Source organism: Barbatula barbatula (assembly GCF_947034865.1).
Source record: "Barbatula barbatula genome assembly, chromosome: 2".
NCBI classification, from domain to species: Eukaryota; Metazoa; Chordata; class Actinopteri; order Cypriniformes; family Nemacheilidae; genus Barbatula; species Barbatula barbatula.
In genome coordinates this window covers 18,192,126-18,206,478 of record NC_136767.1, presented here as the reverse complement: position 1 = coordinate 18,206,478, position 14,353 = coordinate 18,192,126, and the positions used below count along the sequence as shown (strand labels likewise).

Sequence of the window (14,353 nt, the reverse complement as noted above, 5' to 3'; positions counted from 1 at the left end):
TAACAGAACGGCTGTTATTGAGAAGGTATAATTAAACTGAGCAGAAACCTCACGACAATCTGAGAGTCAAGCTGGACCTCTAGTGTTTCTCACAAAAAACAAAGTTTTTCCCTCTCCCCTTCTTGTTCTCGCTCTCTGCCGAAGCCCCTCCTGGTGGGAGGGGTAACCCCCCTTGTGTCAAGCTTCAAAGAGGAGATTGAGCTCCTCTTGCATTCATCTCAGTCTACCAGCTTAACCACTGAGTTCAAACAGCTCACCCACACCCTGTGAGTGGAGCACTGAAGGAGCTGCACATAGCACAGACACATACTAGCACAAACACTGGCAGACACATGTACACAAACACAAAAACTACATGCACAGACTCTGAATATAGTGATCTCAAGCGTTATGCAGTCTGTTGGACGTTTTCTAGAAATCGTAATGGGAGTAATTTTAATTATTTGACATTTAAGTGTATTTGAATACAGCTATGACGGTTTTACACATAGGCAAAACATCTAATCAGATAAGAACACAGTGATAGAGGTACAAATAGAACTGAATTAAAGTGATAGTTTAGCCAAAAATACACATTCTGTCATCATTTACTCACCTTCGAGTTGTTCCATATCTGTATAAATGTGTTTGTTCTGATGAACACAGTGAAAGATATTTGAAAGAATGCGTATAACCAAACAGTTCTTGGAAAAATTACTTAATATTTCGTTGTTCTGTTGCACACTTAAGAAGATATAGGACAGCAAACAGTTCTGACACCATTTGACTACCATTGTAATTTTTCCTACTCTGGTAGTCAATGGGGTCCAAGAACTGTTTAGTTACAAGGATTCGTCCAAATATCTTTCTCTGTGTTCAACAAAACAAAGAAATTGATACAGATTAACTAGAGAGTGAGTAAAATAATTTTCATCCCTTTAAATCAAAACCGCACTATATGTCTTTAAAGGTATAGTTCACCCCAAAAATTTTATTCTATCATCATTACTCACCAAAAGTTTCTTTGTTTGGTTGAACACAAAGATAATTTGGAAGAATGTTAGCAAAGTTCTGAGGTTTTTAGGGTACCATTGACAGACAGACAACTTTTGGATGAAATATCCCTTTGATTAGTAGGAGCAACACATTAGATATGTGATAACAGGTGTATTTAACTACAGTTAAGTAAAGCTGTGAAATTGTATTCATGTGGGCCTCCAGTTAAAATAAACGCATTATTTGTGATAAAAACTTGTTATTTAAATTCTAATGAAAAACTAATTTCGAATGAACTTCTAACACTAAAAAATGAGTTAGACAGCAGGTTTATATAAGAAAAAGAGAGCTTGCTAGTGCTACATTAAGTGCTGACTTCAGTGGAGTTCTTACTCTCTGCCCTAGATTCAGGCAACCCACACCAGAGCTCTCCATACAGCAACAAACTTAGAGCAAATTGCTTTGGAAATTGAGACTGAGGAAAATGAAATAATATTTAATTTGGGCAGTCATTAAGGACAAATCTGGTGGCTCACCTGAATGAGTATTAGTGAGGAAACATTATACACAGACAGACCGACAGATATAGATTTAGAAAAGGTTCACATATTTTGAAAGGGTCTGTTCCTTACAGCACAGAATGTGGGGGCACATTATTAACAAGAACTTTGCAAACTCAGGGAGATTTTCTTTAAGAGAGACTTGGAAAGTACCCGCTCCCTCCCCTTTCCTTTCCCTCTTCTTTGTGAGAGAGAGCATGTGTGTTCGATTAACATTTGCTGGAGTATTTGTTTATGGAGTGCTCTCTCTCTCTCTAGCTTTGGCCCCACCCTTGGAATTCCGGGTGTTCCATATTTCCCGAACATGGTTCTGGAATTCTTTGACCTGATTCCACCGTCTCCAAGACATGTCTCTTTTTCTTCCATTGTTTAAAAGTCCAGTGTTTAAAAGTGAATGCATGTTACATAGATGCTCTCTATGTAATATGCAACTTATATTTCTGCTGATAAATGAAAGGGAAACTTTGCAAAAGCGCTGTCTTGTACGAAACACAACTACATTTCTGCATTTGATCCCCCTTCTTCTATCTGTCTGTCTCTCCCTACAACTCTCAGCAGACAGATACGTCTTGTTAATCCCTCTGGTTACAAAACTATGGACAGGAAATACTTATTTTGTACTACACATTGTCTTTAAAAATATCTGTTCTGAAACCAGAATTTACTTCAATTATTATATTATATAATATTAAAATAATACATGTAATTAAACATCCATGTAAGTATGCATGTCTAAAACAACAACAGAGTGGAAGTAAAACATAAGAATAAATAAACAAGTCCAGGTGTCTACAACGAGATAACAGTCACATTCCCCTCCCATCCAGACACTCTCTCACTCCCATCCTCACGTGCTGTACAATAATATATGTCTAAATCCAACTGGGAGAGTGACAGCGTGGACACCAGTGGATGGGGTATATGAAGAGTGGACTGTACATGTTTTTAACCCATGCGCCACTTCCTGAGAAGTGTTTCCTATAGAGACACTACCTACAGCAGTAACTGGCAATGCATACTGTAGGATTTTGAAGAAGAGGACGTTCCGTGTAGGGGTAAGCTAATATATGAGGAACAAAGGGAGAAAAATATGTTAAATCTAAAAATTGAATTAAAAAAAATCCCTTAAGGACCATCAGAGAGTAAAATAGATTATCATAAACATTCTTGCACTGAAAGTAATATACACATCTTTGTCTAAAATGCTTCTAATTTACTTTGTTACTTTACCTGTGTGTTTACATGTATGTTTAAAGGAGACGTTTAATTTTGTATTTGGGGTGCATATACATAGGAGAACCATAAACATTTTTTATAGTTTTTTCTTTTTGGTTATTTTAATACGACATAATTGTTAAAGCAGACTTTACCATAACTTTGTTGGTTCTTATATTCCACTCCCTGACACACACACACACACACACAAGTCTAGCACTTCAAGGGGAAATGGGCCCTCTGCAGGAGAGCATTAGTAGGCGAACCTCGAAATCAACGCAAACTGTCGCCACAGCCATTAGATTCATGACGCACACGAGCTGAAGGATAAAAATAGGGCACAAGCTATGCTCTTGAGAACGCTCATCTACCTCACACTTTTACGACTGCTCGGATTCCAGTGGAAACGGACCGATGTGAGTTAGAGTTTTAGGAGGGGAGAATTATATTTTCAACGATTTGCGCTCATTTCTTTACCTCTGAAGTATTGCGTGCTGCAAGCACAACCTCTGTCTTCCGCTGTCAACCTGAAGCGCGCGCACGCAGGCGAGCTCGAGCACGCTCCGTTGAGCTGGAGGGGAGGACGAGGCGCGCAAGTAAAACACGTAGCCTACTCTGACATGAGCAACAACAGACTCAAACTCATTTGATCGAGAACGATTTAGTTTGAAAGTTTAAGTTTGTTTGAAATGTTTGCTTTGACAAAAGCAGGCGACAAAAGCACGTTTGAGTTTTTAACCTTGAAATTGTACATTTCAATCTTGAACATGTGAAATACTTCAAATATATATGCATGTGTTAATACGTTCTGTTGTTTGTTTATATATTATCAAATTTTGTGTAATTACACTGGAGTGCGCACAAGTTATGTCAGCGCGCGCCCGCACCTCTGTCCATACATCCACCTAAAAGCCCTTAAAAATTCGACTAAAGAGGGAAGTGAGAAGATTTTTTTTAAATAAAAAGCCTAATAAAAAAAACCTAGCTGTTAAGACAGGTAAGGTTGTGTATTTCTGTACAGCAGAAACATTACATGGTCTACCAAGTTACCTTTGTGAGATGTATAAACACCAAAATACTGAGTAAAAGACACATGTTGTAAAAAAAGTCCATCAAGTACTTCTAAATAATTAAAAATGTATTCATCTAAATTGAGATTATTTGGTTGACTTGACAGATGTTTTTATCCAAATCTCATGATTGGAAATACAATCATAGTTGTATAGCAACAAAACATCAAACATCTGATAATTTAAACAAGTTTGAAGGTGTTAGTAGAAGATGGTTCAAGCTCTTTTACATAAAAACTATATCAGATTTAAAAGCAAGTATGCAAGTTTAATATTATTCATATATGCTGTAACTGAAGATTAATACAACTTTAGCCTGGAAGTGTTCCTGAGATACGTATACATAATTCTGTGAAGGCCCTTCAATAGCTAGGGAATCACAAATGCAATGTGTCCTTTATAGAAGATAGGCTGTGAGCAAATACTAAAGACTGTGTAAGGCTATGTGTGTGTTTGCACTTGTGCTGATGATAAAAAGAGAGTTTGAGTGTGCGTGTACACCTGTGTGAAGGAGAGATACAGCTCCCTCTCTCTTTCATTCTCTGTATCTCTCCAGTCACCCCACCCCACCCCCCATCTCTTTGGTGAACACACCCTCAGTCCCTGGCATGCAGATGAGTCTCAACAGGTTACAGGAAGCTGAAATTCCAGAAGAGCTTGAAAGGCTCAGACAGGAGAACTGAACAGAGGCTAGTTTTCAGTGAGTTAATTTGTCACATATGACATCTACTCTGTAACATTTCCTAAGAAAGTCATTGGTTCTCTTGCAAAACATCTCAACAGAAGGGCTGGCTTTAATGAACAAACCTTTAAAGAAGTTCATTGTATTTTCTTACAAAGAAAAATAACGAATAATGAATTACAACCCATTAACAACTTAAATATGAGAAAATAAGCAACCTATCTGAATTAATACTATATTACATTAGCATTGTTTAGGGGACCTTTTTAGTAGTGAAATAATAAATGTTTGATATTTGACTGTTCCTCACCATATTCAAATTATACATGTTCTTGCAGAACCAATAAAAAACATCTTAAAGACTTTGGAGGAAAGCAGGCTACTTTCCGACTGTTCACTCGGGCCCGGCTTGCTTTACGGGAATAGAAACATGCGGGGAGATACAATCATTACCATGGAAACCAATCTTGCCTGAGGAGGATGGGGAGGTCAGGACAAGTGGTTGCCTTAGAAACCGCACACATCGCTCAAGCTCAGAGCCCTCCCTTAGCGGACTGACGTATTGCAAAGGTGGTCGACGACTTTAATTGGCCGAAATTCTGCCTCTGGGCTTGACACCTCCCTCACAACACAGTTCATGCTCTTAAAGGGGAAATAAAAAAACTATTTATGAACTGGGGCTAAAAATACTTGAGCTCGGGATACGTCAAAATGCTGCCCGAATTTAAGATATGCATTCGTATTTAGCACAATGTTGTAGTTTTCGGCAGACTGCGTATGCACTAAACGTTGCAAGAAATGAAAAAGTGGATTGCGCAACAGCCAAACGCAACATACTACCAGTTGTGTTAGGGTGTAAAATATGTCTGCATTTTACATTTATAAAAAACTCAAAGAACATTTGTTATTCTAAAGTTCGGCTGCCAATGTGTTAACATAATTTCTCTAAAAATAAATATGATAATAAACAAACTTGCAAGCGCATATGTATTATTAACGTTTTATTACTTTGGCATGAAATGACGTGACCAATCACATTTCTCTTAACCGTGAAATGAAATAGTCTAAAGCGATTACAAACGTAGTTGATTTCTTTTGTATAAACCACAAGGATATTCAGACAGAAGCATCTTACCGTGCAATTCACCATCGCGTCATACCGCATGTTTAATCTACGATACTTCGATTAAGAACAAAAAAAACACGTTACAGATCACTGCACTTGCCTCGTAGGTTAGCTATTCATTCACGTTTTTTAAAGATTTCAGAAAACATCAATAGCAGTATCAATCAAGCTATACAAAGATCATCAGAAATGTCTACTACAACCTAGAACGTATGGTGGCGTCCGACCCTGTGAAATTGCATCTTGCGATTTATGTTAAATTGATTACTTTGCCTTTAAGTTCACAAGGCATCCATCTGCCAAGCAGGAGAAGCTCCGCCCTGAAATTTCACCCACTGGTCCTCCTGCCACCGGAATGCCCGCGAGTGTCCTCAGCAACGCAAATCACACTTCAAATCCCATAATGCTCCTCCTTTCAAAGAAGTATTTCACTGACGCCTCAAGAACTGGGATTGTAGTTTTTATTTCTTCAATTGAGAAGAACCCTTAAAAAATGTCGCTTTAAATTATATTTGCCTGTATATGGTGTATTATTTACTACAGACAATTAAATGGAAGACGCTGTGAAATAACATATTTCATCTTAAACATTTTAAACATTTCTAAAATTTTAGAGCCATTCTAAATAAGATTCATATTTAATGAATACATTCCTAATATATTTGATAGTATGAGTCTAGCATGATATCTTCTTACCCTATGAAGACATAAAGAAAAAATGGGATATATGTGCTTTTATTAAACTCAAAACTATGAATAAAATATACTTGCATATAACCATATATGTAAATACCTTACAATTTAACTTCAAGTGCTTGCATTGTTGTTGTGTTAGTGTTTTGTAACCGATTTTTTGCCTAAAGAATTGTTTAGGTCTGGAGGAATCATATCTCTTAGAGTATATGGTTGAATAAATAAAAGAGTAGATTTTTTTGCCATACATTTTTAGTGTTTATGCAAGAATTCATTTTCTTTCCGATGATGAACGTTTTGTTAACAGTGACCTCTATCACAATTGGAGAGATACCATCAACTGATGCAGTTTTGATGCTTTGCTGTTTACCAATATATGAGGCAAAAAAATAAGGAAACGTGTAGTCAGGAAACTGCTCGACAAATTATACAGTTGTGATGTAGAGCTCTTCAGTTGATAGCTCAAACTATTTCTTTTTTTCAAGGATACATGCGAATATTAAAGTCAGTATTTACAAGAAAATGTGCTGATAGTTTGAGTTCATTTATTTGTGGGTTTTATTTAACTGACTATTGATGTTTATTAATATTGTTAACAGGGTCAAATTCAGGTAAAAAAACAAAAGGTTCCTAAACACTCTTTTATTTGGCTATGTGTTTATGGTATAATGTCTACTGAACCTTTGAGTTGCATGAAAATTAGGAGAGAAATACATCATTCTTCAAGGAATCTTTGACCAAAAATGGTTCTTCTGCATCGCTGGCACTGCAAAGAGCCCTTTCTAGCACCCTAATCTCTTTAAAGTTTTTTCAAAGGTTATCAGTTTTGGTCATTTTGCTAAGTGTGACACCACTAAATCCAAGTAAAGTCGCTCTTGTCTCATAGTCTTAAATATATGTTTTGTCTAAGGTTAATGACAGTCACCTTCAAGGATTAATTCATAAACTAGGTTCTGTACTGTTCTGAATACTAATGGTCCTAAATTATTCTCAGACACTTATAAGTTGTGCTTTTATCTCAATTATTATTGACTGTTACTAAAAGTTATTACATTTTTGATGAACAGTTAATATAAAATAACAATAGTTTTTTGCATTGGCCATGTGGAGGGTTAAGAATATATGGGAAATGTAACATTTCTATCAAAATAATCAAGACAATGCAGCGTTAGAAACAGCATGTCTATTACAACATACAGGTCTTTGTTGGCTATTATTTAGCGATGAATAAAACACATGCAAACTGTATTTCCATGCTATTTCTATGTAGTGTATTTTATTTATTGATTAATTGTGTTCCATTCATTAGCAAACAAGTCCTTCATTGTGCAATTGACAACGCCTACAATTACCGGATGGGGCATTTGTCTCTTTCCACACCACCTAAATGTGAGTTTACTTTGAAAAAGCAAACGTGAGAATACTTAACAATTCAACTTTAGTTTCTTTAGGGGAAAATCTGAAAAGGTTAGTCTTACAGTGCTCCAAGTGATTAAAAGTGCTAATTCCCCATAGCGTCTGGAGTTTGCTTTATCAATAACATGTAGGGTTAGCATTTTGAGGTTTGTTAGCAAAAATCTTGTTGACTATAGAGCCTCATCATAAATTTAGTTGTATCAACATTTTATAAATATCACAATTTCAAGTATTTCATAAATTTCAAGTAGGTGGTAGGTTGATTCTTAAATCCCTATGATGATGCTAGTTTAGTGTTAGACTTATGAAATAAAGTATATGCTGTATAGCATTAAAGTCTTCAACCGTCTTTAAAGATGCTGTTGAGGTTATAAAAAGGAATATGCAATAGAGATATATGTTTCTAAAAAAGAGGGGAGGCATCACAGTCCAGCTTTGTAAGTTTCATTAGACCAAGTTAAATTTCATTAGGTCTACGTCTAAATGAATTTGGCAACTTAAAAACCAGGTAGCCCAAGTAAGAAAGTGATAAGACAACATTTAGACACAGACTCAAAGTTAAGGATGTACCTAAAGACAGTATTTTGATACTTTCTGGATGCCAAACTTAGTAGAATGTCATCATAGTTAATATCTAAAATAACATAACGAAACTTCTGCGTAATGGAAAATGGTATTGGATATTTTATAATCTAGGACAGTCATATTCATAAATTTTGGTTAATAAAATGTATATGTGTCTTAACTGTGCTAAAACATCTTTGGGTCCTGATTTAACAATGATGTTGGTATAGCTTTACTATTATTACCTCTCAGAACTTGGTGAAAGTAATATTAGGATAGGAGCACTGCTTCACAAATAAGTGTATGAAAAGGACAAAATTGACACAACAATGGGAGATTTATAAGGTAGTCAATATAACGGTTCACTACTCAGATTTGAACATCAGAGTTTGCATTTTTCTGTATAATGAAACTATGTATCTGTGCATTTTTATCCCCTGGTTTCACTCATCATATCTCTAAATTGTTACTGTAACCACTTTTATACGTTACTGTTTTGTGATTTATTGTATCATCTAAAACCCTTTGTGAAGCACCATAGAATAGAAAACGGTGCTTGTGCTCTAAACAGGTTGTATTAGTGTCATACCATATTTAAAAAATGTAATATGCCCTTTACAAATAAAGTACACGTTCAACTTCTTCATATCATAATTTTTCTCTGTTTATTCTTTCGGAAACACATATGCTTGTAATGTAGTTTTAACAATTGGTAGCCTATGCTGGTAACACATGCCTATTGATTTTCTTTTTCTTTTTGCTGTCAGTGGATAGTGAAGATTTGTATGATCTGGATTTTAGGCATTGTTAAGATGCAGAGCTGTAAGCTTTAGCACTCTTGAGAGAGCGCGAGAGAGAGAGAGAGAGAGAGAGAGAGAGAGAGAGAGAGAGAGAGAGAGAGAGAGATGGGGGGTGATCAGGAATATCTGCATGGTTCTGTCAAACACCACTGTGATCTATTAAGGGAATGCAGAAGACCATTTAAATGCACATGATCTAATATGATATCGAGCATACATTTCAGCATTGTAGCAACATTAAAAATCATAAAAAAAATTAATAACAGTAAAAATCCAGGTCGGGAATTTGGGCATGTTTCTTAGGTATTTCATAGAGTGGGGTCATTCAAACTTACTTTTCGTAAAAAAGTTTTAAGGTAAAAAGGAAAAACGTCTGGGTAAAACATTCTTTAAAGATGATGAAATTTATGAACAGTCCTCAGTGAAAGTCTTCAGAATAGTTTGTTCTGCAACTCTGGATACATCAGTAAGGAATTGGACCCAGACGTTTTAGCTGCCAATTTGGTACTCAACTAAGTGAGCTATACGAACATAGAATATGTGTCATGTCAGTCTCACTGTCAGTATCTGTGCTGAGATTATAGCTTCTGAGCAAACTTGAACATCTTTGTAAATATCAACCCAGATGCTCTAATTTTTATGGAACCTTAACTGTATTTAAAAACGAACCTAACATTTCTATCATACATGTAATGTTTATTTAAAATGTCCCCAATGATGTTTAAACAAATTTTAACAAACATGAACAATTTAAAAATTTAATTAACCAACAAGCTATTTATTAACCATACAATTCAGTTCACTTCACAATGAAAATCTGCATACATGTCTTTGCATGATTTTTATTCAATAGGTAGATATTTACTACATATTACAACTTAGTATTAAGTCTGAAGTTGAACCCTGTTATATCTATAGTCTTTAGTCTTACTTGTAAATATTTACACAATTTGCAACCAAGGGTTACATTTATTGCTTTGTTGTGACGTTATATTTATTTTAAAACGTTGCTCTCTAAAAACCGAGTAAAATTTGTTTGATAAAAACGGTGTGGCAAGAGTGTTTTAACAAATACAGTGCGCTGTAATAAGTGTTGTATTAACTTTTATTTTAAATTGTTTTAATACTTGAACCTTTTGCACAAATAGTTTCTGTGAATTTGTTTCTCCCTGAAGTAGCGCATATGACAAGACCGCGCACTCCTATGTACAATGCGCCTCATGAGAACATTCCAGTTTGGTAAAGTCAGTTTGGAATTTGAATAGCACAGAAGAACCGCCTATTTCTGATTGGACTAGATCGAAACATATGGGCGGGATTTCCTTGTCACTCAATGATATTCTCGCCCTTTGTTTGGTTGAAAACAAAGTGGGCGGAAACTTCTTCGCCATATATATACTATGGCAGCAGGCGCAGGCTAATGATTGCTTACGATCTCATGTTGAGGCAGAAGCGACCTCGTTCAATGTTTCTCCACAGGGCTGACTTAAGTCTGCGTCCCCGAAAGAAATATCGTGATTCTGACTAAAATAAAGTTAGTTTTCTCCGTCGGAGAGCAGGGAAAACATCACGAACCCGAGCATGATCAACACCATGGAGTGTGCGGTGGATGCACAAAGTCTAATCTCAATATCTTTACGGAAAATCCACAACTCCCGTACACAGAGAGGGGGAATCAAGCTGCATAAAAACCTACTGGTCTCTTACGTGCTGAGGAACGCCAGGCAAGTGTACATGAACGAGAAGTACGCGGAGATCTACAGGATGCAACAATACGAGGAGGTGATGACCGTCTGCAACGAGATCCAGGAGCTAAACCCCCTCGATTTGGTGGAGGACTGCGAGGAACAGACGGTGGACTGCTGCGGTAGCATGAACGAGTCGCCGAGCCTCTGCGGCGCGCTCTTGCCCGTCAGTCACCAAGCTTCCCCGGTGCAGCACATCCAGCCCACCAGCGCGTGTTCGGTGCCCATACCTCTCCAAAGCGAAGAGGTCTGCAAGTCTCCGGATCCTTCGTTTTACCGAAGCTGTTGTGCGGAAGCCTACCCCGTATCCAACTGTGACTTTTCGCCAGTAAATAGCATGCACTGCAACAAAACTACAGTGCTCGATTTGGACACGCATGTCGTTACAACAGTAGAGAACGGGTATTTGCATCAGGACTGCTGCGCTTCGCTCCAACAGTGCTGCCAGGGCGCACAGAGCCCGGCCAAGAAACGCAAGCTTGACTTTGGTTACTACGTGTCCGAGATCGAGGAGGTACCGGATTTTACGCCGTGCAAAAGAGCGAAATTCGAGGACTCATACGCGTGCACAGAGCCACTGGACACATCGAACATTTCCAATCTCATCTCGATCTTCGGATCGGGGTTTACGGGACTAGTGAGCAGACAAGCGGACTTTGAGCAAGCCTTAAACGGACAGTTCTGTAGCAAGCAAGCCCTGGCGAGTTTAGGCGCTTGGACGAGAGCTATTGTAGCTTTTTGACTCAGCGGTTAATGAGAATACAGATACTTTACGAAATTGTACAAAGTCTAAGACAAATTGACTTTTATTTTTGCAAGAAAGTTATTTAAGCGGTTTTATTCGGTTTGTTTTTAGTTTCGTTTTATGGGGTGAGGCGAACAGTGGTTGTAGCCTGCCACTCGTGATGTATCCCTTAAAACGAATGTCGATGTTACACACGTTTTAAAAGGTTGAACTAATCTAACGAAGTTGAATTTCGTTGCCTTAACCCAACGCAGACTGCTAGCTATGGCCACAAACATGGAAAGTCTTTGAATGTTATGCTCGAGGATTGTTTCTGTTTTCCCCATTTCCCAGTTTCTCTCACAAGGAACTTATATATAAAGATATATTGTAAAATGACATTACCCACGTACTGTTGGGAATAACAGGCTGCAAACGGAATAGACTACCACAGTGTTCTCGGTCATCAAATAACACGTTTATAACATTTTACCGTACCAGATTCAGTAGGAAAGGCTGTGACAACAAGACTATCTGAGCTCGTGCTTACGGAGATGTAGAGCTACAGGAAGATACAAAGACTACATTTTTTATATCACATAAGGCAATCACGTAGGCTAATGAAGGTGCAATATTTTAACCCCCTCCCTGTTTAGTTTGTTGTTTTCCTGTACTATGACATGTGTTGTTGAAAGTGACAAAGGCTGGTGTGTTTTGATGACTGCACTGACCTACAGCTCCAGTTCCTCGGAGTATGTTTGTAGTTGGCCTATGCCAGTCACCTCATGGCACTGAACGTTGGGGCCATTAATTAACACTACAACTCCCATAATGCACGCCGTACTGTTATCAGCCAGGTATTTTGTTGACTATTAAGACTTCAGCATTAATATTTCCACCCCCTACTCTCAGAAAAGCCTTCACAGTAATTCATGATGCCAGCATTTGCTTGGTTTTGTGGGTTTGACTTTATTTTCTACAAAGTTAGACCTTTTGTTCTAAAAAGGCAATCTCATAAATTAGCCATACGTCCTCACATTATATAAGCACTATGTGTACTGAATTAAAGACGTTTTCAGACTTATTCTCCATATTTTGTTGGTATTCTTGTATTTTTGTGCATATTAAATTGTATATCACCGGGTAAAACTGTTTTAGAAAGTATTTGTTTAAAATTTATAACCTTAATAAAAAATGAAACTTACTTGGATTTGCCTCTGTTACTCTTTTGCACCATTTCATAAACCAAGAATTCACACACAGCTGACTTGAAATTTAGGCCAGTTGTTGTTATTGGGAGCCTTACATTACATATTAGAAATGTTATTACAAAATAACATTTAAATGGTTATATACTTGCACAGCATCATTTGTACAGCTGTTGCTCACAGTGAGATTTAGTTTGCCATATGGTTTCCCTGACTGTTTTGAACATCTAAGGTAGAATTCATAAAAGCTGGTACTGAACTAAATAGTAGGAAGCTTTCTAAATTGACCACAAATAAGTGTCTCAAATGCATGGGCAATCCCAAATGAATATCCACACCATTGTTTACCTGTTTTGGAACACATTAAATTTAATTTTAGATGTAAGCCATGGCCGGGGGAGATTTTACACTGTAACCTGCAGGCCAAGAAAAGGCCGGCTAATGAGAAGAGAGTATTTTCCAAATATGAGAATAAGACCATTAAAAAGCTTAAACATGCGTTGAAACAAACATCAGATCTACACACTTTGCAAAGCAAAGTTCTGAACTGCCCTGAAACAATCTTAGTTTACACAGTATTGCCTGAGACACATGTCACGTTCTGTTGGGGAGGGCACTGTGTTCAAGGCGCGCTCATTTTTTACCCAGAAACTCTTGCTAAAGTTGCAGACTGTGTTATCTCTGCTGTATGCCACATGGTGGTGTTCTTCAAATCAATGAATGAAGGTATTAGAGCGCCTATGTAGCGGCACCTCGGGCTGACCTCGAATCCGCTGCTCCCTGCAACCCCCTCCACCCCTCCCTTCCCTGTCCTCTCTCTGGTCTCTCTCTCTCTCTCATCTCTAGCCGAAACCTCTCGACTCCTCTCAATCTGAGATACCGCAGTACACCCGACACATCAACGTCCAACGTACATAGGCTCTTATCAAATCGTTATGTTGGCTATTTTCGACGAGTAACTTGGCTACTTTGCGCATATTTAAATACCGCTGGTAATTCGGTCGCACGGTATAATATGTATATTATGGTGAGGCATCGGAAAACCGTGCTAATGTGTAATACGCTTGCATATAGCTCGGATTCTGTTGCGAGAGACAAAATCCGTAAAACGGCCGGATGGTTCAACAAGGTTAAATCAATTTCGGCAATACATCGAGTGGAAAAGAGTTTACTTCATTACTGATCGGATCTGAATATCTGGGGACAATGTCTTAGTTAACATTATTAAATATATTTTACAAAAGGCGATAGATCTTTTTGATATTCGTTGGGTATATTTTTTTTGTCAGGGAAAGTATAATGCAGTCTATGGTGTATGGCGAGCTCCTCCGCGTGGCGACGGCGGGAAACGCTACCACGGATAGCGCGTGCGTGAAATGAATGCAGATATTTTTTCATTGAACGCATAAGATAGAAGGATCCGTGCCCCATCAATTATACACCCATGAATTACATTAAACACAGAAAGCGCTTGTTCCGTTAACCGGTGTACATGATACATATGAAGTATGCTTTGTGTTTATCCAGTACGTTACCAAAATGAGCAGCTCCTTGTGAAACGGGCTCGGTTGAAAC

At 37.7% G+C, this 14,353-nt stretch overlaps 1 protein-coding gene across 1 annotated transcript; it reads left to right on the top strand.

Annotated features, from left to right (window-relative positions):
* The first annotated feature begins 10,483 nt into the window (after positions 1 to 10,483).
* On the top strand, positions 10,484 to 12,772 carry ier5l (immediate early response 5-like). Its single transcript, XM_079451170.1, has one exon. The coding sequence runs from the start codon at positions 10,683 to 10,685 to the stop codon at positions 11,586 to 11,588; it is 906 nt and encodes a 301-aa protein (XP_079307296.1). The 5' UTR covers positions 10,484 to 10,682; the 3' UTR covers positions 11,589 to 12,772.
* The last annotated feature ends 1,581 nt before the right edge of the window (positions 12,773 to 14,353 follow it).